Genomic DNA, 26,036 nt, shown 5'->3' with positions numbered 1-26,036 from the left:
ACAATGTACTCAACTAAGGAGTAAACAGAAATGGTGGCCACACATATCCAAACTGAGGAAACTTCATGACACTTCAGTGCTCCAAGAATCTCATTTGAGTCCATCAATGAGTCAGTCGTGAAAAGTTTACCTTTTTTCTTGGGAAGAATAAAAAAAGAAAGGTGGAGAATAAGGACATCGGAAACTTGCCAAAGAGAAAGCAAAGATAGAAAAATGAGCAACTTAAAATAAAAAAAGAAAAAAATGAGCAATTTAATCAAGAGTTGGGATTAAAGTGAGCACATGATAAAGTCAATGCAGAGGGAAGATTAAGTCAGGGAATCATAGGACGGGACTACCTGAGTTTGTTAAGGACAGATGCTCAGGGTTTACTCCTGGCTTTATGCTTATGTCTCTCCTGAAGGTCCTCGGGGGAAACATGTGTGATATTGGGGATGGCAAGAAGGTTGGCTTATGCTCAAGTGTAATCTCTGTACTATATTTTTATATCAGTAAGACATTCTTTTTGGGGGTAGGGGTGGGGGTGCATGCTCAGTGTTTACTCCTGGTGAACTGGAGAACCAAATAGAATGCTGGGATCAAATCCAGGTCACCTGTGTATGAAGCAAGTATCCTACCCGGTATACTCTCTTGCCTCAGGAAATTAATTTTATCCTCAAAATACAGAGCATTTCACATTTATCACTCCAGCCAATTGCCTTTGATTTCCATGCCCAACCTAATCCATCCTGCATTTCAATGAACTGTCTCTACTGGTATTCCAGCAGACCATGTGCCCCAGAAGACTGGATGGTGCTTAGCAGGTATACAATAGTGTTCAAAGCAGATTTGTTAAATGACTGGATTTTATTTTTATTATTTTATTTAAAAAATACATCATATAACTGACATAACTGATCATAATACATTTGTTTCAAGATGACCAAAAGCAAAATTTATTTAAAAAAATAGAAAATAGAAAAACTAAAGAGATGAAAGAGAAAGGAAAGAAGGAAAAAGTTCAGTAGCAAGTATATTTTTTAAAAATTATTGAATCATCAATGAACTCATTAAAGCACTAGCAGAAGTTTAGCAAGCTTTTTTTTTTTTTTTTTGGTTAAGGGTAAGATTAAAGAAATACAGTAAAAATGGTGTGAGAGTGGCAATTGTTGTTTGCATAAGCCCAGCAAAATATGGGGAAAATGGAAAGGAAAAGCCTTGGCCTAAATACAAGGAGACTTACCCCTGAAGTTTTCTGGATTAAGACCAACTCTGGGTTCCAGGCATTCTAGGTTGCCCAATCCCGGAATCATTCTTTGTGGTTTCAGTAAATTTTTTTTTTTTTTTTTTTTTGCACAATCGCTGTTGGTGGTGTCAGGTTTCTGTAGTTAGTGATCCTGGTTTCTGAGCATATCCTACATCAAAGTGAATGACTGGATTTTTATAGAATGATGTAAGGAATTTTTTTTTGTTGTTGATTTTTGATTTTTGGGTCAAACCCTGCAGCACTCAGGGGTTACTCCTGGCTCTGTGCTCAGAAATAGCTCCTGGCAGGCTCAGGGGACCATATGGGATGTCTGGATTTGAACCACTGTCCTTCTGCATGCAAGGCAGACACCTTACCTCCATGCTATCTCTCTGGCCCCTGACATAAGGAATTTAATGAACAAGAAGCACAGGGAGAAAGAATCTCTTCTGGAGCCAAAACAAATTAACTGAAATAATTTTCATGGGTTTTGAAACCTAAATGGACCAAAGCCATTATTCAAGCCATTTTATTCTAACAATAGTTTTTTTGATGGCTACATAATACAGGCTTAATATAGGTGAGGAGTTAAACACTTTGTTAGTGTGTGAAATACTTCATAAACTATTTACAAAGAGGTTTAAGTTTTTGAGGATTCATGTTTGGTAATTGCCATTTTTTTTAACTGCTATAAATACTCAACTCATAGTATGAGAAAAGTGAAACCTTAGAATCATCTTAGAAAATGCCTACATTTCTCCAACTTTTGTCAGGATTATATATCTTTAATTTTTTTTATTAAATTACTGAGATGAGTCAAAAAGATTTTTTTAAAAAATTAATCTTTATTTAAGCACCATGATTACAAACATGTTTGTAGTTGGGTTTCAGTTATAAAAAAAGAACATTGCAGTGCAACCTTCCCACCACCAATGCCCCCATCTTCCTTCTCCTCCACTCCCTGCCTGTATTTGAGACAGGCATTCTACTTCTCTCACTCATTATCATTGTCATGTTAGTTGTTAGTGTAGTAATTTCTCTAACTGCACTCACCACTCTTTGTGGTAAGCTTCATACTGTGGGCAGTCCCTTCCATCCCTTATCTCTATTGTCTCTGGGTATTATTACAATAATGTCTCTTATTTTTCTTAAATCCCATAGATGTATGAGACTATTCTTGTGTCTATGTCTCTCCCTCTGACTTATTTCACTTAGCATAATAGTTTCCATGTCCATCCATGTATAGGAAAAATTCATGACTTCATTTTTCCTGAAAGCTGCATAGTATTCCATTGCATATATATACCCGTTTTCTTTAGCCACTCATCTGTTGTCAGGCATCAGGATTGTTTTGAGTCTGGCTATACGAAATAGTGCTGCAATAAATGTAGGTGTGCAGAAGGCATTTTTTGTATTGTGTTTTTCTGTTCCTAGGGCATATCCCTAGAAGTTGGTATAGTTGGATCATATGGGAGCTCAACTTCTAGTGTTTTGAGCAATCTCCCTATAGTTTACCATAAAGGCTGGACTAGACGGCATTCCCACCATCAATGAATGAGAATCTTTCTCCCCACATCCCTGCCAGCACTTGTTCTTATTCTTTGTTGTGTGTGCAAGTCTCTATGGCATGAGATGGTACCTCATTATTGTATTGATTTGCATCTTCCTTATGATTAGTGATGTGCAGCATTTTTTCATGTGTCTTTTGGCCATTTGTAGAGTTACACTAAATATATTTCAATTAATGCTCAAAATTGGATGGCCAATCACTATTTTTGCACTATTATGCATCAACCATGCTTGGTTTCTTTCTGGATATGAATTGTGTTTGATTACTTTCTCATAAGTACCACAGATATAATGTCCACTAATACAAAAGAAATTACTGTAATTGTTTTTGGCCACACCTGTCAATGCCAATGGCTTATTCCTGGCTCTGTACTTAGAGATCTCTCCTGGTAGGGGGTTACGAGACCATATATGGTGCCAGGATAAAACATGAATTGGTGGTGTGCAAAGAATGCACCTTACCTGTTGTATTATGGCTTTGACCTTATATACTTGAGCATGATTTGGGCGAGTACTTTCATGCTGGCTTTAAAACATTTTTGGGGGCTGGGCGGTGGCGCTAGAGGTAAGGTGCCTGCCTTGCCTGCGCTAGCCTTGGACGGACCGCGGTTCGATCCCCTGGAGTCCCATATGGTCCCCCAAGCCAGGAGCGACTTCTGAGCGCATAGCCAGGAGTAACCCCTGAGCAGTACCGGGTGTGGCCCAAAAACCAAAATAAAAAACATTTTTGGCATTGAGACATCAAACTTTCATGTGGGGCCAGAGAAGTAGTTCAGGGGGCTGGAGCATATGGCTTGTAGGAATGAAATCCTGGGCTTGATGGCCAGCCTGGATTGGCTTCCTCAACATTGCTTGATTGTCCCTGCTGGCTTAAACATCATTCTGGACCCAAGCATTGAACCATCGGGCCCACTTATCTAAGTTCTGTTGGAAATGATCCCTGAATTCTGAGCACTGTGTAGAAGCCCCTACCCCACAAAAAGATTTGTGCAAAATTTTCCTTCCCACCTTCATTTTTCTGTGTCCTCCTGCCAAGAAACCCCCAATCTGAATCCCCCCCCTTTTAAGTCTGATAGATCAAATCAGCTATTATAGAATTCTCTTCAAGTGGGCAAGACTTAAAGCAGGAATGATTTTAAGTTGCCTAATAGTAAAAGGGCTTCTTCCTTTTTATTCCTTTAATATTGTGAACTGTAACCTTAGGTTGTCTGATTTTTAAAATGACAACCTGCTTACTGTTCTCATGTAACATTTCATCTCTCCTTCTCTACCACTGATTACTTTTTTTTGGGGGGGGCACACCCATAAATTGTCAGGGTTTCCACTTGGCATTATGTTCAGGAATCCCTCGAAGTTGACTTTATTCTGACAAGTCTGGGAGAGAAAAAGAATGTCTGGGAATAAAGTCGGAGGAGAAAGCATAAAGAATATAAAAAATTTATAAAAGTCTTGTATAAATTGTTTAAGCCCTTGAGCCTTTTTACAGTAAGTATAAAAAAGAGAAAAGATTGTAGAAAGCAAGATGAAGAGATAGACATACTAATGAAGCTCTTCTAGATCAGTTTTAAAATCTCTTTAAAAAAATGGATCCAAAAAAGTTAATAGCTTATTTGATCAGTGTTCTCTACATCAAGTGATCTCTCCAGAGTTTTGTTTTCACATCTGGCAGTGTTCAGCAATCACTCCTGGCAGAGCTCAGGGGATCATATGGGATACTGGGGATCAAACCCAGATCAGATGCATGCAAGGCATGGGCCCTGCCCACTGTATTCTCTATCTTGCCTTTCCAACTCTGTTGTTTTTATGGCTCATGAACTCACTTTGCTTTGGAAAGGAAATATTTTTGAACTTATGAAAATAAATTAAAAAGGGAAAATTGTTTATCAAAAGATGTCTCTAAGGTAGGTATCAAGTATTTTACATAAAACTGCACTTTTGGGACATGAATATTTGGAGTTGGAGTAAAAGATGGGAGAAAACTGATAAAATGGGAAATGAGAAAATGTTTAAGTGGTATTATAGTATGTGCCTATCTATATCTATCTATCTATCTATCTATCTATCTATCATCTATCTATCTATCTATCTATCTATCTATCTATCTATCTATCTATCTATCTATCTATCTATCTATCTATCTATCTATCTATCTATCTATCATCTATATGCTTCAATATGCTAGCTGCTTTACTTTTTACCATATTTGAAAGGTTCCCTAATTAACCAAAGGTAAGAAAGGTCTCTACTAAATGACTGAAATTTTTTATTTTTTTAGTTGGCATAGAATGGAGTCAGTTGGGAGTAGTTTTAGTTCATTGATCACTGAGAAGAACCATTTATTTTTCTTTGCAAGAGTTAATATTTGGGCCCGGAGAGATAGCACAGCAGTGTTTGCCTTGCAAGCAGCCGATCCAGGACCTAAGGTGGTTGGTTCGAATCCCGGTGTCCCATATGGTCCCCCGTGCCTGCCAGGAGCTATTTCTGAGCAGACAGCCAGGAGCAACCCCTGAGCACCGCCGGTGTGCCCCCCCCCAAAAAAAGTTCATATCTACCCAAAAGGGCAGACATTAATCAATACTGTATGTAGGACCATAAAAACACATAAAAGCACAACGTGTCCATCTCCCTTTCTTTGAACAGAACTTATTGGTTCGGAGTTCCAACTACCATTACTCATTTTATTCTCAGGGATTAAAATGTGTGCTGTAGTACTTGAAAGTGTGACTTAATTTTGCAGAAAAATCTTACTGTGCCACAATTATAAATTAGTTGTGTCGATTTACTTAATACATGAAATTTTTCGCACTACCAAATATCTTGAAACACCTTTCCCAAAACGCCCAACACAAGCTTATTTAAGAAATTATACTTAGTAACTCTTGTGAGCGAACTTAAACTTAGTTTATCAACCTTGGAGATGGAAAAAAAGTCAACAATGACCCTTTAATGAGCATTCAGTTATAGGCTCCATGCCAGCATTTCGTACAGTCTTTTCAATCCAGCACTGGTTCAACTGTGATAATTACTACCTCTGCATTATCATCACCATCATTTAGATAAGTGTGGTTCAAAAGAGTTTAAAAATTCAATGCTAAGTGGGTGGAGTTAGAATTCAAAGCCAAGTCTGCTGAATGCAAAGCCTGTGATACAATTTTGTGATATATGTATTTATACACTGCATGCCAGGAGTGTATTCTCCCAAAGGCTATAAAAATTCATGGTTTTGAAGCTAAGCTGCAGGGTACAAGGTATTCAGCAAATCTGAGGTCTGAGTTCATGCTTTCGCTTATAGTCTTAATTGTCACCTGCTCAGTATGGTTATAATTCAAGGAAAGGTGGCAAACTCAGATCACCCTTTTCCCATCCCATCACTTGTCCCAATGGCTTCTGATTTTCCGCCACATTTGGCAAAAGCAACCATAGTTCCTCAGACAAAGGCGAATCTTAGGCAAATGGTTAAGGGAGGTTCATCACTTGTCTGAAATATTTAAACTATGGTACTTTTGTTGAAGTATTTTCCCTTCTGTTTTTAATGGGTAGTGGTGTATTGAAGGCATGCACTCGAAGGCCCGTAGGGTGAACATAAAGAAATATAATTGAATATTTTAAAATATTTAAAATTTTTATTAAATATTTTATTCAGTTTTAAGATCACAGTTAAAGTACTTTAGCATGTTATACACATGACGTACATGTGCAATTTTTAGAAATATCAAATTAAGTATAAGATTTTGAAGAAAGAAATTATATAAATGTGTATATTGACTTTTACTACACATACATCTAAGAAAGCAATAATTCTGTTGTACCATTAAGTGGAAATCATTTATTACATGGCATGTTTACACCAACTCTAAAGAGAACCAAGCCGATTTCTGAAAGCAAAAACAAAGAAATAAACAAACAAACAAAAAAAGTCCTAAAAAAAATAACAGATTCAGTCATGCTGACACTGTCAACAGACCAAAGACCTGGGGGTCAAATGAAGCAATAGTTAATTTATGACATGAAACTAAGCAATTCAAACCTATGAGAAAAGCTTATAATCTGGTATGTGGAATCTCAGGTGGTCTTTTTTTTATTATGTTTTGGACAAATTCCTGAGAGTAAGAGACTTGTTTAGTGCTAATGAAATGAGAAAAATATTGTTGAGCATGTGCTGAGCTCCAGATCATGAACCTTCCATACCCCCACAATTTCTGCCCCTTCCAGCAGAGGCACTATGTGAGATGGCAGGGCTGAAGAGCAAGACACGCTAACACCTGTTAGTGAAACACTTGCGCCTCTGTGATTAGGTTAGAGCTTGTGAGGTAAGATTTGCAGGGTTGGTGGGACGGTTCGGAGGCATTGAATTAAGTCCTTACTCAGAAACCAGTTCTGGCCCAAGTTATTAGGAAATCTTTGGAAGGAGCAGTAATGTTCCAACAACTAGTTCTGTACATAAAAAATCAGTTTGAGGGCAAGATCATGTTTGACCACTGACTGCAACAAGAACAGTGACTGCAGAAATGTGAAGAATCCAGTTTCCTCTTCCAACTTATAAAGTTGAAATTACTACCAACAAAATTTGCCAGGAGAGGAAACTCATTTGGGGAAGCAAATGTCTATTTTGTATGCATTTTCTTAAAAGTATAGCACAATCTGAAGGAGGTGTCTCTGGGGAGTCAAATATATTTGTCTTGTGTTCACTTCTTCATTGCTGTTTCTCTAAGATGTTAAGAAGATAAATTCCCAAATGAAAAGGAAAAGGTCCTTTCAGATGGACTCTAAAAAGTCGAGCTATTGCTTCCAAACTAAAGCAAAGCAGTCCACCAAACCCTGAATACTTCACCAGAAACATCTGGTAAGATGAACTGAACAAGTGTTTGTTTCTCTCCTTTAAAATTATGATGTTAGTCAACCTAAAAAATCCCCAAACTCAAAAATCTCTGTATTTACTGCATAAATAAAAAAAGAAAAAACAACAACTAACGATTAGTACACTATAAGGTGCAAAACAGGACTTTATGGGGGAAAGCAAACTTTTAATTTCCACCTAGCAGTCACTTGGAATACTTTATAGGTCAAATGGAATAATAGCACTTGCTTCTAATGCCCATTTTCAGCAATACATTGTTCTCTCTGGAGAAGGTGGTTTGCAAAGTTAAAACACTGCAGTGGAAAATAGTGGCACTGAAGGGAGAAGCAAAAAAAAAAAAAAAGGACAAACTTTGAAAACAGGACTTAACTGAAATAAACCTTTAAAGCCGAGGTAGCCCATTAGAATTGGCCTTATACACGAGGGCTCTATGGAGCAGTGCAATCAAAGGCGAATCTCCTTTGTATCCTGATCACGGACACCCCAAATTTCCCTTTACAAACAATGCCTCAGGTCTCGAAGGAAGCGTGGTGCTTCTTCTCTGCTGGACGAATGCCGGCCTCTGGCCTGGTCTCCAGAACGCTTAGGTTTTATACAGTAGTTTAGCAGGCAGCGTGGTCCCACTGCTTCACATTAATGCCAAATGCCAAACACGAAACAGCTATTTGATCCTCCCCTGCCCCACCCCCCCACACATGGTATAAACAATAAGCATGTCATTCCGTTTTCAGCTTACTTCCTGGTTCTGTATCATTTTATAATCTGCTTCAGATTTTACATAGGTGCAAACATTTCTAGGTAATGAGCCAAAGACTACAGAGTGCAAACAACTTCTTATATATAGATATATAGATATATATATGACTTAGGCAGGGTCGCATCTGACTTACTAAGAAAACAACAGGGACTAAACATGTTGGACTCTAAACAATCAGACCTGTTCAGATGCTCCTTTTTGTTCATAGTGTTCCATCACTTTTTTTTTTCTCCAGCAGTTTTAATGGCAGGAATCAGAACAACAGTTGATAATGTGGGAATGAATTCAGCCTGGCTTCACGACGACATTTGTAGGAAGCTCATCTGACATAATGAAATAACTTCTTCATATTTGTGGGGAAAAGACTGTCAGAATAACGACAGTATGATTTATCCTTTACGAAGGGCTTTAGTGAATATATTTTTGATCTGAAACCTGGGAACTAACCTAATTTGGCATAAGAACCTGTATCTTCAATGTGGCTGTGGGACATTTTTCCTTTTCTCGATCTCATTACAGTATCCAAACAAATGAAACCGTAAAGAGGATGTCTTACAGTATTCTTCTCTCACTCAGCTTCTTAGAGCTGTAGTTAGTTACTAATATATATTCTACACGCTTCAAAATTACATAGGAATACCCAGAATAACTAAATAAATAAGAGGCTAATGAAAACTGGAACAGTACAGTCTGCATCTGAGACTTATCACCCAGTATTCAGTCTCACAGAGAAGGGCTAGGACAATTTTTTTCCAAAAGATTTATGTACAGGTTTGAATCCAGAAGTTAAGGTTCAAAGCTTAAATATGGATCATTTCAACTAAATTCAGAATGGTTTCAGAAAGATATGATACAACGATTTAGAATAAGACAACGCAGAAAAGCATCATATTTTGGTTTGCTTTGAGACATACATAAGGTGCAACAACTTTCCTCTTGAGGATGCTTGTGGGAAAAATGTTAGTGTAGATGGTGTTTTCTGGCACATTAAAGTACACACCATAGCAATATGAACTTCCGAAACAGACAACAAAAATGGCTGAGAAATGAAAGTGACAAATGAGAGGGAGCACTACATGTCGGTCTGAGATATCTGTGCTAACAAATGTTACCTGAAGACACCCCTTTTCCAGTGGATACAGGGTACGAGAAAAACATGAGTACTGAAATCAAAACATCACATCGAGAAACAACAAGGTGAATGTCTAAAGGACTATAAAGCTTTGCAGGATTTCTGCTACTCTCAGTGCCTAACCGCTTAAAAATTAAGCATTTCTACAAAAGATTTTTTTTAAAGTATCTGAAAACAGTCATGTCCAGTAGGTTGCCCTCCCACCCCTGCCCCTGCCTAAGGGAAAAGTCACTGAGGTTTAGGAAAAGCAGATCAAGTAAGATATTACTCACATAGAAAAAAAGTAATCTTGTTTTGCTTCTTTTTAAAAAAGGTCCCTTGAATATACAGCAATTTCTTAAGGAACTCTAGTGAAATGTAGGACTGAAAGAGGGTGCTCTGGCAAAAATAGATCTATTCTAATGTGTTCTATGGAATAACAAGTTAGTACCATTGTCAAGGTGCATGTTCTGCACCATACAATTTTTCTTGTTGGTTTTTTGTTTTGGGAGGGGGATTTTAGCTAATTGTTATTTTTTAAATTAATGCTAGCAAGTGGTCCAAGAACTCCCACAGCCACCAACACTAGGACCCAGCAATTTTCAAACATTCATTATGTGTACTGAAATTAGAAAATACTAATAAAATAGCATCATAGTAAAAAATATTATACTACAATCTGGGGCTGCTCACCCACGGGATTTATTTCTATGTGAAAGGGTTAAGCTTTAGCCTCTGATTATCTTTGCTTACTAATTTTTTTTCCTCCACACACATAGTGAAAATGCATTCTTGAGGACACCACTCTAATTTTTTGCTGCCCTCTTTACCTGCTTTGAAAAAAACCCACCCCAAATCAAATCCCTCTACTTTTTTCAATTGTTAGTATGTTGTACATATTTTCCAGCACCGAAACTGAAGTAATATCTACAACCTGAAAAGCTAAATGTAGTCAGGACTTAGAGTCATATTTTATGGCTATTAGGTCAAATTATGATTAGAAAAAAATCATTATAATTCAGTCAAGTATAAATAAGAAAGCTAGATAAAACCTTGTAAACGGTCACCATTTAGAGATCTAAATCAAAAGCTCAAACTTTTAACTAACCTATCAAAATTATGCCAGTTTGAAAACCTCTAAAAATTATTGCTGGAATCCAATCATTACAATTTGGTAGTTTGTGCTATGATGCAAGAGTGGGGAAATACTTTGTGCTATGGAACAAATACCCTGTAAAATCTGTAGCCTCAGACTAATTTTGATTTATCACTTTGCATCTGTTGCTAGGAAACAAGACACTGGGAACGTCAGGTGGTTAAGTCAATATGTTGAATGTTCTAAGCCAGTTAATCCATTTGGCTTTGGCATATGTGTGGTTGTTTTTGTGGTCAAAAGCAACGAAACACAAAAAAAGGAAACAAACCTGCAGGTGTATTTATGACTGAGAGCCCTACTCTGGTCAGGCATATATCCCTCACAATGAACTCCATACCTCTTCCACAACACAAACTCGAATGGCTCTAAAAACCTGCAGTGCCGATCAGGCTGTGCATAGCAATTGCTACCCGTCCAGTCAGTCTGGGATGGATGTGATAGGTTTGTAGTTCAAAGTCCACATGAAGTGAGTGTCTTCAATGTGTTCATAATAGTGAAGTAATACTAAGGTCACTTCTGAATAATATTTTTTCTTTTTTTTTTGTTTGTTTGTATGAACGATCCATTGGTCACTTAGACCCCTGTGTAAAAATAAAAGAATCCTCAAGGCATGAAAAACATCAGTAATCGGTAATCTGCAGGACTCTTCCCCTGTCTGGGAAAATATTTGCCACAATTTGCCCCAAGCAAATTCTTCTTGGTCACTCAAGGCTAAGAAAAAAATTCAGCTTGTAAGAATTTTAATCTTTTTCCTTTTTTTTTTTTTTTTTTTGCCAGCAAACTACTACTCTGGTGGCAAATATAAAAGTGCAGAAGATATGGACCACGAGGCCGAGCATACACCGCTAACAATGGTACATCTGCCTGCCCGTGCTGCTTGGGAGTCTCTGGAACAGGCTTTTTAATATTATTCTACAATATAAATGTAGGTATAACCTATTATATAAACCATCTTAAAACTTAAATCTCCATGTACAAAAAAGACTAAGAATATCTAATAATAACTAGTGCAGTGCGTCAGTTTTTGTTTTTTTTTGTTTTTGTTTTGAAAGTATAACTAGGCAATATACGAAACTAGTTTCACACTCTCTCGTTGGTAAAAGAGATGCTGAGAGCTACAGTAAAGGCAGCCTTTTACCAAGTCAACACCTATTACCACTGAAGGCCTTCAATAGAAAGCAAAGCTCTAAGATCATTCAGTTTCTGCTCATTCTCAGACGTGACCCTCAAAGGTTCTGGGTTCTGAAAGAACAAACTGGCCCAGGATGCTAATTTCTGCTTCAAGTGAATCTGGGTCGTACTGGGCAACAGACACTTGTTTGCAGTCTATTATTTTCCACCACATGGACTCACTAGCATCCCTCTGTAAAGACAAGGCGAGGGTAGTAGATAAAGCACAATGTTTTACAAGTAAAGAACGCTTCACTGGTCAGCGCAGGAAATAAGTACTGGAGTCTGTGGCATTTCTTTTGGCTGTCCATCATGGGTGAGTGGGGTTGATCTCTGACCTCTAGAAAACAAGAGAGAGAAAAAGCATGTTCGCATATTTGAGTATGTTACCAGAAATAGGAAAGGATGAGTAACCATGCAAAACTTTCAACAGTTTATTTAAAGCTACTGCTGAGTTATTTATTTAATTAATGTCATTTATCCTTCACTCATCTTTTTTTAGGGATTTTATTTTTTCCCCCCCTACAGCCTCACACATACCAGGGAAGTGCTGTACCAATGAGCTACACTACATCCCTGATCACTTATTATTAAGGATTTCTTTTCTCAGTTTCTCTAACATAACTAACTATCTATTGTATTCCAAACCAATCATCTATGAAGATGCTATAGATCTGGGTAAATTCCCTAAGAAGTAGCCTTCAATAAAATGCCTTCAATTTAACTTTTGCTTCATTTACTAATATTAAAAAAGTTTCTTATTGGTTTAGGGGAAAACCCTTCTAAATTAATAATTTCTTTGTTCATATGTGAAGAGACATAATAATAGATCCAATTTAACCCTTACAACCAATAAAACTTAAGAGGTATACTATGACTCTCTAACAATTAGACTCTCTAAGGGGCCAAGGAGATAGGTAGGTAAAGGCACTTGATTCACAAGAAGTTGTGGTAAGTGCAAACCTGGTTTGCATCCTGGAAACACCTGACCAGGAGTCATTCCTGATCATAGCACCAGGAACAATTCTTGAGCACCACAGGGTGTGGTCCCAAACTAAAAAAACAAACAAACAAACAACAAAAAACAAGAAAATGAAATCCTGCTAATAAAAATCTCACACGTATATGGAAAATGTATAAGGTAAAAAAAGTTAAGTTCCAACCCTGAATTCAGAATGTGAGAAAATCAGCACATACAGTGCTAATTCCAGGGAACCATGGAGAAACTGTAGTCTGAAAGGAAACTCCACCAAACATAGCTGACTTATAGTCAGAAGAAAATTGTTTAAAATACTAAAAATGTAGCTCAAGTGCCTTTTAAGTGCAAGAACTACTTTCTATCTCTGGCTCCCCATGGAGTAAGCCTTAAAGATCAATATAAAAAAACAACAACAAAGACTTAAAATTCTTTTCTTTTGTTTGTTTGTTTTTGTTTTTGGGTCACACCCAGTGATGGCACTCAGGGATTACTCCTGGCTCTATGTTCAGAAATTGCTCTAGGCAGGCTCGGGGGACCATATGAGATGCCGAGATTCGAACCACAGTCCTTCTGCATGCAAGGCAAATGGCCTATCTTCATGCTATCTCTCTGGTCCCAAAGATTTAAATTTTTTGGTACACACAACCACTTATTCTAAAAAGTCAGGATTGGAAACTTCCTTGAACCTCTCTTGCCAGGCTCATGATGCCTAGCAAGGCCTTCACTGCTCTGTCCTACAAGGTACATGGCACTCATTTTGAAAACAGATGATTCTGCAAGATCAATGTTTTCACTGATGACCTTTCCATATCATATCTTCTTTAGATAACAAAAAGAACAGATTTGATATTCAAATTATGTTGTATTACATACTATTCCTGCCCTTTATCTTTGTTTGGGTTGGCTTTACCTCACAGAGCTCAGGACATATTCCTGGATCTACGTTCAAGGATCATTTCATGCAGGTGTTGGGTGTGGTGCCAGGAACTGAGCCTGGCTTAGGTGTGTGTAACACAAGCTTCCTTGTCCACTGAACTATCCTTCCTGCTCTACTTTTTTAGCTTGATGCACACAAAAAGAAAAGCAATGTAGATAAATACATTTGGGGATTTCAGAATCCAATGATCACTTCATAGCCTAAGATATTAAGGCTTTAGAAAAACAAAATGTGCTCTAATCAAATCCAAATATTAATCTACTAATGTGGAGCTGCTGTAAGCATCATCTGTTCAATATATTCAATTCTTTATTAAAAAAAGAGATTAAAGTGCTATGTCTTACCTTTAAGTAAATTACGAAATTATTATGGATTTTAGTTCAGTACTAAAAATGTAAACAGAAAAAGTAAAAAAAAAAAATAGAGAGGGCTAGATAGATAGTATAGCCAGGCAGGGCAGCTAATTTGCACATAGTTGACCCCAGTTCAATCCGTGGCACCCTAAATCATTTCTGAGTTCCAACAGGGGTGATTCCTGGATGCAGAAGTGGGAAGTACGCCTTGAAAACAGTGGGTATGGTACAAAACCAAAAAACAAAGTAGAAAAGAACTGTGAAAAGTGAAACATCCAATGTGGGGCGAAAAAAAGAAAAATAAAAGAAAGAAAGAAGACAAGAGAAATCAAGGCGAAAACTTTGCTTAATCAGAAGGTAGAAGCATGATCTAGTTGCAACTAACCAACGTTTAGTGGAAGGATCTGGTGAGATTCCTCATGACCTTTCATGGCATGACAGAAGTTTTCTCGAATAGCTCTCAAAAGGAACTGAAGTTCAAAGAACTTCAGTGTGTTCTTGGTAAGTTAATGAACTACTGGTGTCATCATTAAATGGACTAAACAGGCCTACCAGGCAGGACTGGTGTTAGGATTAAGTTCAGTGATATTTCTTCCATGTAAAATTCTTACTGAATGACTCAACAAAGGGTTGATTATTCCTACATTTTGGAAAACTAAACTAAACTAAACTTAACTAAACTTAAGGATACAGGTAGCTCCTCTCGCTCTGTTAGGTCTGTAGGTCTGTTAGGTCTGTTAGTCTGTAGGTTAAAGTCCTAGTTTATTTGTTTTTGTTTTTTTTTTTCAGAAAATAAGTTTATTGGAAACTAAATAGAAAAATAAATTTCTCAGTAGGGGAGAAACAATATAGGACTAAATTATATATGACTTTTTGTGTTGTGTTTTTTAATTAAGAAAAAAATTTAAGAAATAATTAACATATGATAAACTTATTTTTATTTCTTTCATATATATATATATATATATATATAAATCTTTATTAAGCACCATAATTATAAGCATGTTTGTAGTTTCAGTCATAAACAGAATACCCCCTCTTTACCAGTGCAACATTCTAGTTTCCTACACTATGGGTTGTGACTCCTAAAAGGTCCAGTACCTTTGTTGTAATTTAAGCTTCTGGAACACATCTGGTGGTCTCTTACTTCTGGCTCTGCGTTCGGAAATCACTCCTGGTGGTGTTCAGGAGACCAAACGTGAAGCCACAGATTGAACCAGAATTAGCTACGTATAAAGAAAGTGCCCTAATCTCTGAACTATCTGGTCCTAAATAGTTTTTTTGGAATGTGTGTGGTGGCGTTTGGTTATTCCAGGCAGTGTTCAGAGCTTACTCCTGCTCTATGCCTAAGAACCACTCTTGGTAGGTTTTGGGTGATCAATGCAATTGAATCTGGGTTGGCTGGGTGCAAAGTAAGTCCCTACTTATTTTTTATTTACTTATGTACTTATTATTGTTTGGCCCTAAGTTTTTTATCTTTTTATTTTTTTGGTTTTTGAGTCACACACACCCAGCAATGCCCAGGGGTTATACCTGGGCTCTGAAATCGCTCAGAAATCGCCTCTGGCAGGCAACGTTGGACCATATGGGATGCTGGGATTCGAATCACCATCTGTCCTGAATTGGATGTGTGCAAGGCAAATGTGCTATCTCTCCAGCTCCTGGCCCTAAGTTTTAAAACTATTTTAAAAGTGATTTATTCTCAGTAATGTTTGATCAGTGTATCATTTATTCTCAGGATTGTTAAAAAACTTTCCACATAAGAGGGGAAATGGAAAATGGAGAAAACGAATTATATGCTGCTCCAGATTATGAAGTGAGATGATACCTAAGCAATTGATGTGATCTGCATATTCAATTACTTTAGGCTCATACTTAGGGAACTGTGGTATCTCTGTATTATGAGGCAAAGTTATAACAATGAATAAAGACAGATCTTTCTTTCCAGATATAAGTATACAAACCATTTGTTATGCTGATAATAAAGGCATCATAATATTGTCCTATGTAATAGGAGGTTCTTTAAAAACTGGAGATGGAAAAATAAAATTTAGTGTTTTGTTTTCAAAATAACCCAGAAGAAAAATGTGGTTACAAATAATTACAACCCAGTGTCAGTTACTCTATAAGAAGTATGTTCACACAGTACAGAGATTTCAGGAAGAGACAGGACAGGGGGCAAAAACTGAAGGGAGAAGCAGCAGTTGACTTATAAAATGGATGTACACAATGTAAGAACTTAGAACCTGGCTTATCTGGATAGCTGCAAACAATGACACCTGACTGTAGACAGAAAGGATGGATCCAGTGTCTGTGGTGATAGGAAAATGTCTGCTAATATTTTCTGCTATTACAAACTGAAAGTTAAGAAAGGCTGTTTAAACAGTGCAATGCTCTGGCTGAAGTATTGTTTAGGAGGGAGTGATAGAGACCACAAAGGTGACCAGGGTAGCCTTCTCTGAGTCCTTAATTATGACTCTCCCTCTCATTCCCACAATTTATGGGGCAACTTAATAGCATATGTGTTTGTTCTATGAAGTCCATGAAATTATCCCACGAGAGAAGAGTAAATACAGTACCTCTTTCAAGAGCCTAGACCTATCTTAACATCATTCAACATGTACTTGTTATTAAGCAAAAGAACATAAAATATAACTTGATTTCTTGGAAATACTTAGAGGTAATCTGTGATGTGGCACTCAAACTGTAACATGTCAGGTAAATAGCATGAAGCATGCAAAGCTTATGTCAGAATCTCTAAAACTTGCGCATGAAGGAGATGAAGTCCCATATAAAGTGACCAATATATATATATCAAATAATGTCTTACTTCAAGATTCATTGGATTGATGACTTAGAGTCTAAGAAAATAGTTAATCTGTGTGTTTTCAACTTTGGGTAAAAATATGAAATATCTGGATTTACACAAGTTTTTTTTATTTCTTCCCAAAAGGATCATTTAAGTAGCAAGATATTGTATACTTAGAACCCAACATTCTTTCTATGAGGATTTACTGAATTCAAAAGGCTCTCACAAGTATGATCTCATTTAGTACTTAAAATTTAGTAGTTCTTTGGGCATAGTTCTTTAGTCCTTTTTGATCAATCTAAGAAAAGTAAATTTAAATTCAGAGAAATTACTTCATAGCCAGCAAAGAGCAACTTACTACGCTGAGGAAATATCTAAGTGGAAGTTATGATACACTGTCCTCTTGAACACAGACTCTTGTCAGTACCATTGCTGTCCAGTATTGTCCTCAGCAAGGGTTTAACATGTTCTGCCAGTAGAAAACTGTAATTCTTTCACAGAACAGCTTCATCAAGTAACACCTACACTATCTTACAGAGGACTGAAGTTAGAGAGGTTAATGATCTTGCTCAAGACAAGTTTTCCAGGTCAGAGCTAGGACTTGTTCTCATTCTCATATCTGACGTCAAGCACATGCCCAACCATTAGATGCTTTTTGTTCCCACACAACTTTAGACTTCGTACAGAAATAAAATTTAAGTCACAGAATAACATATTAAAAGCAAAATCATTAGCTGGCTGCATGCCTTTCTATTTCCATACCGTTAAGCAGCACACATGCTTTTATAACACCTCGCATAAACAAAACTGCAGCTAAACTAAGTCTTATGAAGCTCAATGCACTGTGAAAATTACCACATATCACATCAGAAAGGATGATTTGAGTTTCCATGGCACTTCCTCCACATTTTCTTATGGTGATGAAATTTAGCAGGAGTTCCAGAACTCTGATGGAATAACGTTACCCCCCACTAACCTGTGCACATTTTCCATGGCGGCCACTTCGGCCAGTGCAGCAAGGCTAAAGAATGCAGATACGGCTGGCATCTCAGGAGTACTGCTTCGCGTCTCTGAGGCCTCCACATTGTGTGAGCATCCGTCACTGCAGCCTGTCTCAATTACCTTAGGGAGACTCCTCTGCAGTTGTTGTTCCTTTGGTTTGTCATCTGTAACGAGAGGGAAATTCATCATGAGAGGATCACTGTTCTCTCCGGAGAAGGGACACAGAAAAAACTCTGCCAGAAATAATGAAATGGCTAATATTCCTTACTGCTCGCTTGTCATCCAGTGAACATTAAGGCTTTTTTTTACAAAATCTCTTTTTCCATGGTAATAAAACTATTGTATTACGCTCTGTTGCAGTTATGGGTGGCACTGTGCTCTGATGCTGAGTAAAGATGTGGTTATGTTTAATCCAAGGTCAAAGAAGAGGTAGGTTGGTAAGGAGGAAAAATGGGCATTGAACAAAATCAAATCAAAGTGACTTCTGTAGCTGGGTCTGAACTGCTATAGAATGGTCCAAAAGCTTCAATGGACCTAGTCTATTTTTGGGTTCTAGAGATCAAATGCAGGGCCTTGCACATGCAAAGTAAGAGTTCTACCACGGAGCTGTGACTCAGCCTTGACCAAACATTTCTTTTTTTGTTTTTATGGGCTACACCTGGTGACATTCAAGGGTTACTCCTGGCGATTTGATCAAAAATCGCTCCTGGCTTGGGGGACCATATGGGAAGCCGGGGAATCGAATTGCGGTCCGTCCTAGGCTAGCATGGGTAAGGCAGATGCCTTACCGCTTGTGTTACTGCTTTGGCCCCTGACCAAACATTTCTGATGAAGTTACAGCATAGCCTTCTGAGACAGCCTATGAGATTGATCAACTGCAGCGAGATATCAAGTTTTTACGTTTGTACTTAAGACCTTCTGGAAGCAAAAATGAGGGTCCTCATTTTATGAGGAAGTAGTTGAGATATTATATAAATATACACATTGGAAAGAGGACAGCTATTTATTATATAGCCATTACAAAAGAGGAATCTATCATGGTTCTAAAGCATTCTACATATAAAAAGTAGTTGTTAAAATCTGTAAATGTTGTACACTGTGACATGGAATTGTTATGTTCCTTTTTTTTCTATAAGGAATTACTTTTGAAGTCTTTCTCTTTCTGTATAAGTGAAAATGAGGCTTTTAACAACTGTAAAATGAAAATCACAGATGAAAACCTAGAGTAGAAACGGAAAGAAAGAGGGCCTGGCTAGATTAAATGATAGGAAAACTAGATTTTAGTCCTTGCTCGATTTCTATTTAGTTGAATATCAGAATAAAAAAATACCTTTTTGAGCTTCATCACATGTGACAGGGTGAAATTAGAGGTCTCTAATATTTGGAGTTCTAACAATCTATATATGCAAAACATGAGAAAAAGTGCATAACCCTCACTAATTGTCCTCTAATTCTATCTTGGCAATCTAGCAACAACTAGAAAAACCCAAATTAGATATTTATAAATATCACTCTCAAAATATCCATTAAAATTTTCCTTCTATTTATGTAAGTCATTATGGACCTTTGATCTTATCCTGGAAATTAGATTGGTGACAATGGGAGAAAACTTTTTTCAGAATTGATAGGAAGAGATGTTGGACATTCTGAAAGGCAGAAGTTGAGACCCTTAATGCTCACTGTTGTACTCTGATTTTGTCACATCTCTGACCCTACTCCTTAACCTGCGCTCCTCAGAAAATTCTGCAGCTATGGAGGCTTTCAGGAATAGTGAACACCAACTGAAAAAAGAGGAATTCAATCTAAGTTGATAATATTTAGTTAAGTATTATCCTAGAAACTCAGAAACATTCTCAGGCTCCCTTAATGGTCTATATATCAACTTTATAGGAAATGCCTACTGACTAATACAATTCTAATAACTCACTAGTGTAAATACACAGTAATTTGGTTTAATTGACTTGACTATTGGACCATGGAGAAATCCTTATTTATTTAATATTTTTTAAAAGTCAAGAATACTGGGAATTTACTTAATTAAAACTGCTTTGTGCATGCTGAGAATGGAGGAAGAAGTTTATACTCTTTTTTTTTTTTTTTTTTTGGAACATAACAGGTGATGCTCAGGACTTATTCCTGGCTCTGTGCTCAGGAATTACTCCTGGCAGTACTTGGGGACCATATAGGATGTCAGGGATGAAATCTAAGGCAACTGTGTGCAAAACAAGTACTCTCCCAGATATACACAATTTACCCAATAGCACTGTGTTCCAAAGCTGATTGATACTCTTAAACTTAACCTTTCCTTTCTAGGAATTCCAGACACACTCTTTGAGAAAGCTATATTTTAAAATCTAAAATGAACCACTTCATTCAGGGAACTGTAGAAAACAGGTTTCAAGAGACAGTGTTACTATAACCAAATCCATATAAGAGAACCATTTTTCAATGAAAAATAAGAGTTGGCTAATATTCATTTGCTAGACAATGGTCAATGTCATGGCCATGATCGGCCCCTGTATGATCTGGTTATCACTGTCATAGCTCCCATGCTTACCCAAAGTACCTCCTGCTGGTGATACCCGGCCATCCGCTGTCCTGACAAGGTGTGTGATCTTGGTTTTTCTTGCTTTTCTCTTTTGACTGCCCACCAAGGGTTCTTGAGTTGTTGTTGGCTCTGGAGTGTTGGGAATGGATGGGATATTTTTAACCTTATGAGCAGGCTCTGTGGTGGTTTTGTCTTCTGAAAATATGGCTGAAATAGAACAAACCACATATAGTTTTGCAAAAACACAAGGCAACAACATTGCTCTTGAGTAGAAACATTTTTAAGTTTCTGGCCCATCCAGAGTACATGATATGTTGGGGAGAAAAAAATAAAGAAACAAAACCTGAACACTGGAGATAGCACACAAATTAGATGCATACAAGGCAAATGCCCTACCATTAGCTATCTCTCTTGCCCCACCGGTTGGATCTTCTGGGTTTAACAATGCACTATCGGGCCTGGAGAGATAGCACAGCGGCGTTTGCCTTGCAAGTAGCCGATCCAGGACCAAAGGTGGTTGGTTCGAATCCCGGTGTCCCATATGGTTCCCCGTGCCTGCCAGGAGCTATTTCTGAGCAGACAGCCAGGAGTAACTCCTGAGCACTGCCGGGTGTGGCCCAAAAACCAAAAACCAAAACAAAACAAAATAAAAACAATGCACTATCAATCCTTTCACTAGAGTATCCACTTCCCCCACGATGGTCCTAGTTCTTTTCCCCAACCTAATACCACCTGTCCCCTAAGTCTACCAGTTCAGTAGACCACTTCTCTGGTTCTGTTGCCTTTGAACATTAGTTATTTTTTTATTTTTTATGATTCCTTTTTTTTTTTTTTTTTTTTTTGGTTTTTCAGGCCACACCCGTTTGATGCTCAGGGGTTACTCCTGGCTAAGCGCTCAGAAATTGCCCCTGGCTTGGGGGAACCATATGGTATGCGGGGGGATCGAACTGTGGTCCTTCCTTGGCTAGCGCTTGCAAGGCAGACACCTTACCTCTAGCGCCACCTTGCCGGCTCCGCATTAGTTATTTTTTACTATACCTCTTTTAATTTCACATATAAGGGAAATCATTCTGTATTTGTCTTGTCATTCTGTATTTGTCCTCCTCTGTCTAACTTCCCTTAGTACACTATCCATGTGGTAGCAAACTGCATGATTTTTTTTCCCTTCAAGTCAAGTACTACTTCATTATCTATCTATCTATCTATCTATCTATCTATCTATCTATCTATCTATCTATCTATCTATCTATCTATCTATCTATCTATCTATCATCTATCTATCTATCTATCTATCTATCTATCTATCTATCTAGACCATACTTTATCTAGTTTAGCTCTTTAATAATTTCGGTACATCCTTTTTTGTTGTTTTGGTTTTTGGGTCACAACCAGCAGTGCTTTGAGGTTACTCCTGGCTCTACACTCAGAAATCACTCCTGGCAGGCTCAGGGAACCATATGGGATGCCGGGGTTCGAACAACTGTCCTTCTGAAAGCAAGGCAAATGCCCTAACTCCATGCTATCTCTCCGGCCTTAGGTACATCCTTAATAAAGGACAGGCTATAAATCTGAAGAGATATTTGTCTGTAAGATGTTGACTCCTTGCTTTTCATTAAAAAAAAACACACTGGTAGATAATTTCAATTATCTCAAAACAAAGAATGTAAAACAGAAATCATACCATGTAGATAGCTGTGTGAAGACAGATTTAAGATAACAGTTACTTAAAAAATGATCTGGCAATGTTTTCAAATACCTATTTAAACCTATTTATACCTGGAAATAAAAAAATAGAAAAATGGCCTTTATAAAGCTTTTTTTTTATATCACCCAAGTCAGCATATTTATATTTTGACACTTAACATAGGCCAAAAGTTTAGTTTACCCCAACAAAATTTTATGACCATATTCACCATAACAATTAAAGCATTTGTAAAGAAGCTAAAAATGAGTTTACAGTAAAACCAAATAATCACTACTGGACATACACAAACTTCAAAATCTAGTTGCTTGTCCAGGTCCATTAGAGTCCCTTCTGATTACAGGGGAAATCTTGTTAATCTTTCCAGTATTATCAATACAGACAAACCTTATAGAAAAAAATTAGCCTCACCCCTCTTTTTCCTTTCTCTTCCTAGAAAAATCCAGAAAGTTATAGAATTAGACATAGTGGGGTTGCAAAAAGGAAGCTAGAGAAAGCATCAAGCACCAGAAGAGAAAAAAAAATGGATGGGATGGAAATAGCTGACACATGGTCGAGACATAAATTCTAGTCTTGGTAATAAACTAACTGTGAAAGTACAGGTTTAGTTTTTTCACATAAACATCAAGGCTGAATTAGGTTAGCTCTGAAAGGGCCACCTTAGTCCTAAAATTCTGTCCAGTTTCTATACAGCTTAGAATCAGGTTTCTGAGCAGAGAAAAAATAGTCTGCAATTATTCCCAAGGCAGCGGGATTGGTGAAAAGACCTGCCTTGACTAGCAATGTTGTCTTTTCTCCTTTTCTTTTTGTTTGTTTATTTGCTTTTAGTAAGACCTCAAATAGTTTCATTTCTATTCAAATAACTGCTCTGTTTCCTGTGTGCTCTAGATGAATTGGCAAAAACACAAAAAAAGTTGCCAATGGTCTTACTATAAAGGAACTGCAAATGGGAAAGTGTTTTCCAGGCCTACATATATATATATATGTATATATATTATACACACATATATGCACACTTTATGTATACACACATAAATACACACTTTATGTATATGACTATGACTGGAGGAAGTTCAGAAATCAACAGAGTAATCATGATCAAAGGCTTGTCACATATTGTGGAAGAATGTGTCTTGCCCATTGTTTCGACACAGGCTTATTCTCAGAATGCTGTCATGTTTGGTTTTTAGGTGCTGTTCCACAAAGTGGTTATGGACTTCAGATGTAGTAAGGCTGAGGATTCTGAAACTGCAGGCATAGAAAGGCTGAGAAAGGCGGAGACTAGTAACAAACAGAATCAGTTAAGAAAAACCCTCTCGGGCCGGAGAGATAGCACAGCGGCGTTTGCCTTGCAAGCAGCCGATCCAGGACCAAAGGTGGTTGGTTCGAATCCCGGTGTCCCATATAGTCCCCCGTGCCTGCCAGGAGCTATTTCTGAGCAGACAGTCAGGAGTAACCCCTGAGCACCACCGGGTGTGACCCAAAAACCAAAAAAAGAAAAAACCCTCTCCTACAAAGCATAGGCTATAAGGCTAAGCCAATGAGGTAGTGGCTGGGGATAGCAGTACATGAGAGTCCAGCAATATTAACAAAGTAAACAAAGATCTGGTGGTAAAGGACAGGAAATAGAAAAAGCCCAAAGAGGGAAGTAAGGCTGAAATTAAGTACCAAGACACCAAGTCAACCCTCCTCCTCTTCCTGGCAAATGAATGAAAATAGGAGGAAAGGCTTTGTTCTCTGAAAAAAAATTAGTCATTTTATTCTTTCAGATTTAATGAAAACACAAAATTTAACTATCCATGTAGGACAGAACAAGGCCACAAAAGCTACTTTTTATGCTCAACAATAATCACTTAACACAGAGTGAACATCCAAAGATAATGCAAAAGCTCACTAGCGGAGCAATGTTAGGAACATGGCAACAGGAGAATCTGTTTTCCAAATGCGGCTCCCAAAATATAGCTTCTTTTTTTAAAATTTATTTAAAGAAATGTATCACATAGTTGACATAACTGATCATAATACATTTGTTTCTTTTTTTAAAAAAATATCACTGATCTTGAACTGTATACCAAGAAGCCACTAGAGGGCTCCAGTCATTAATTCACAGTCTAGGGACTGGAGAGAGAGTACAGTGGGTAAGGCACTTGTCACGCACACAATCTACTCAGGTTTGACCCCTGGCATCACATATAGTTCCTTCTGCAATATACAAGACTGATCCCTAAGCACAGAGCTAAGAGTAAGCCCTGAGAACCGCTGAATGTAGATTAAAATCACATTCTAACAGAGGAATTGAACTTGCCTGAAATAATAACAACTATTATTGTTGTTATTATCAATTTTTATTTTGGGGACACATACAGTAGTGTTCTGGATTTATTCCTAGCTGCTCATGAAAGGATCACACGTGGTAATGTTCAGAGACCCCTGGGGTGCCAGAAATCAAATCTGGGTTGGCCAAGTAAAAGACAAATGCTTTACTCTTTCTACTATTTCTCTGGCCCACATGGGCATTATAGCCAAATCTGGAATTTCATTATCTTTCGTTTGCTCTTGTGAACTAACATGACAGTAAAGTAGTGAATTTAATATCAGGGAAAAACATCAAGTGTTTTAAGATTCTGAGATACTTTGATGGGACTATATAGCAACTATCGTGAAGTAGAGAGAATGGGATTAAGTTAGTCTCAGTACTATGGATCGTGCCTGAAAATCTGACATATTGATTAATATCACCATTATTTCTATTAGAAATATCTAGCATAGAATGCCTGTCCCAGAGACAGACAGCGGGTAGAAGGCAAGAGAAAAATAGGGACATTGGTGGTGGGAAATTTGAACTAGTAAAGGGTGGTATATATTTTAAGACTGAATTCCAATTTTGAAGATTTCTGTAACCATGGTGCTTCAAAAAAGAAATTATTATTAAAAAAAGAAATTATCCAGCACATACAAACACATAACACTACAACTTGGTGACACATATAAGAACAGTGGCAGAGGTAGGTCACCCTGGATTTTCTGAAATTCTTACCTTTAATTCTAAGCCACAGGCAATCTTTTTTTAAATGATATATATAAGATCTAAGAAATGGTTTAGTGATTCTGAATTTTAAAAGCATGAGAAAATGCATAAAAACAGATTATAAGCTTAGCATATAAACCTCAGATTTATTACTAAGCACACCTAAAGATTTCTGATATTTTGAAATAAACCAAAACTAAACCTGAACTGCAAGCCAATTCACTCTGGGCGGTATAAAGAATCCATCGTGGATTTGAGCCATCTACTTTAACCCAACTTAGAATCAGCCAACATAGCACAGTTGTAGTTGAGTCAACATTCTGTTACGGATGCAAATGTTCTTGTAACCTTTGCCCAGGGCATCCTACACATGTTAAAATAATCCTGATTATGGTTTCATTTTCTGTCCTATTTTTATTTTTTTTCTAGGCAGTTTTAATAAGCAACAGTACGGCCAAAGGTGAGAGGAAGAAGCAAATAAGTCACAAAGCGTACAGTTACAACCAAAACAGGTAAAGGTATGGGATAGTATAAAAATGACCAAAAAGGTCACTTTAAATGACTGGTAATTTCCAATGCACATGACTTTTTCCTCCTGCCATGTAAAATGAATTTTACACTAAAGGACATGCAATTTTCAGTGCATGTTCTTCAATATTTTGTCCTATGCATGAATAATAAATATAATGAAATAGCACCAATAATGTTATTTCCACCAAAGCTTTAGGACTTTGCCTGGGAAACTCAAAATCAATTTACTTTTCTGTCCCTCATATGGGGCAGAAAATTAGGAGCTGCAGAATATGTATTTCAACCTCACACCACCCACTCA

At 37.4% G+C, this 26,036-nt stretch overlaps 1 protein-coding gene across 1 annotated transcript in view; it reads right to left on the bottom strand.

Moving 5' to 3' along the window:
• Positions 1-7,558: 7,558 nt before the first annotated feature.
• BBX (BBX high mobility group box domain containing) overlaps positions 7,559-26,036 on the bottom strand; it is a 310,444-nt gene continuing 291,966 nt past the window's right edge. The window contains exons 16-18 of the mRNA XM_049785679.1: positions 20,484-20,681; positions 17,901-18,090; positions 7,559-12,186 (exon numbers count right to left, since the gene is read on the bottom strand). Coding sequence (XP_049641636.1) covers positions 12,099-12,186; positions 17,901-18,090; positions 20,484-20,681 — 476 coding nt within the window. The 3' untranslated portion in view covers positions 7,559-12,098. The remainder of the gene's footprint in view (positions 12,187-17,900; positions 18,091-20,483; positions 20,682-26,036) is intronic.

This window comes from Suncus etruscus, chromosome 13, assembly GCF_024139225.1.
Source record: "Suncus etruscus isolate mSunEtr1 chromosome 13, mSunEtr1.pri.cur, whole genome shotgun sequence".
Classification (NCBI taxonomy): Eukaryota; Metazoa; Chordata; class Mammalia; order Eulipotyphla; family Soricidae; genus Suncus; species Suncus etruscus.
This window is presented reverse-complemented; position numbering and strand designations above follow the sequence as displayed.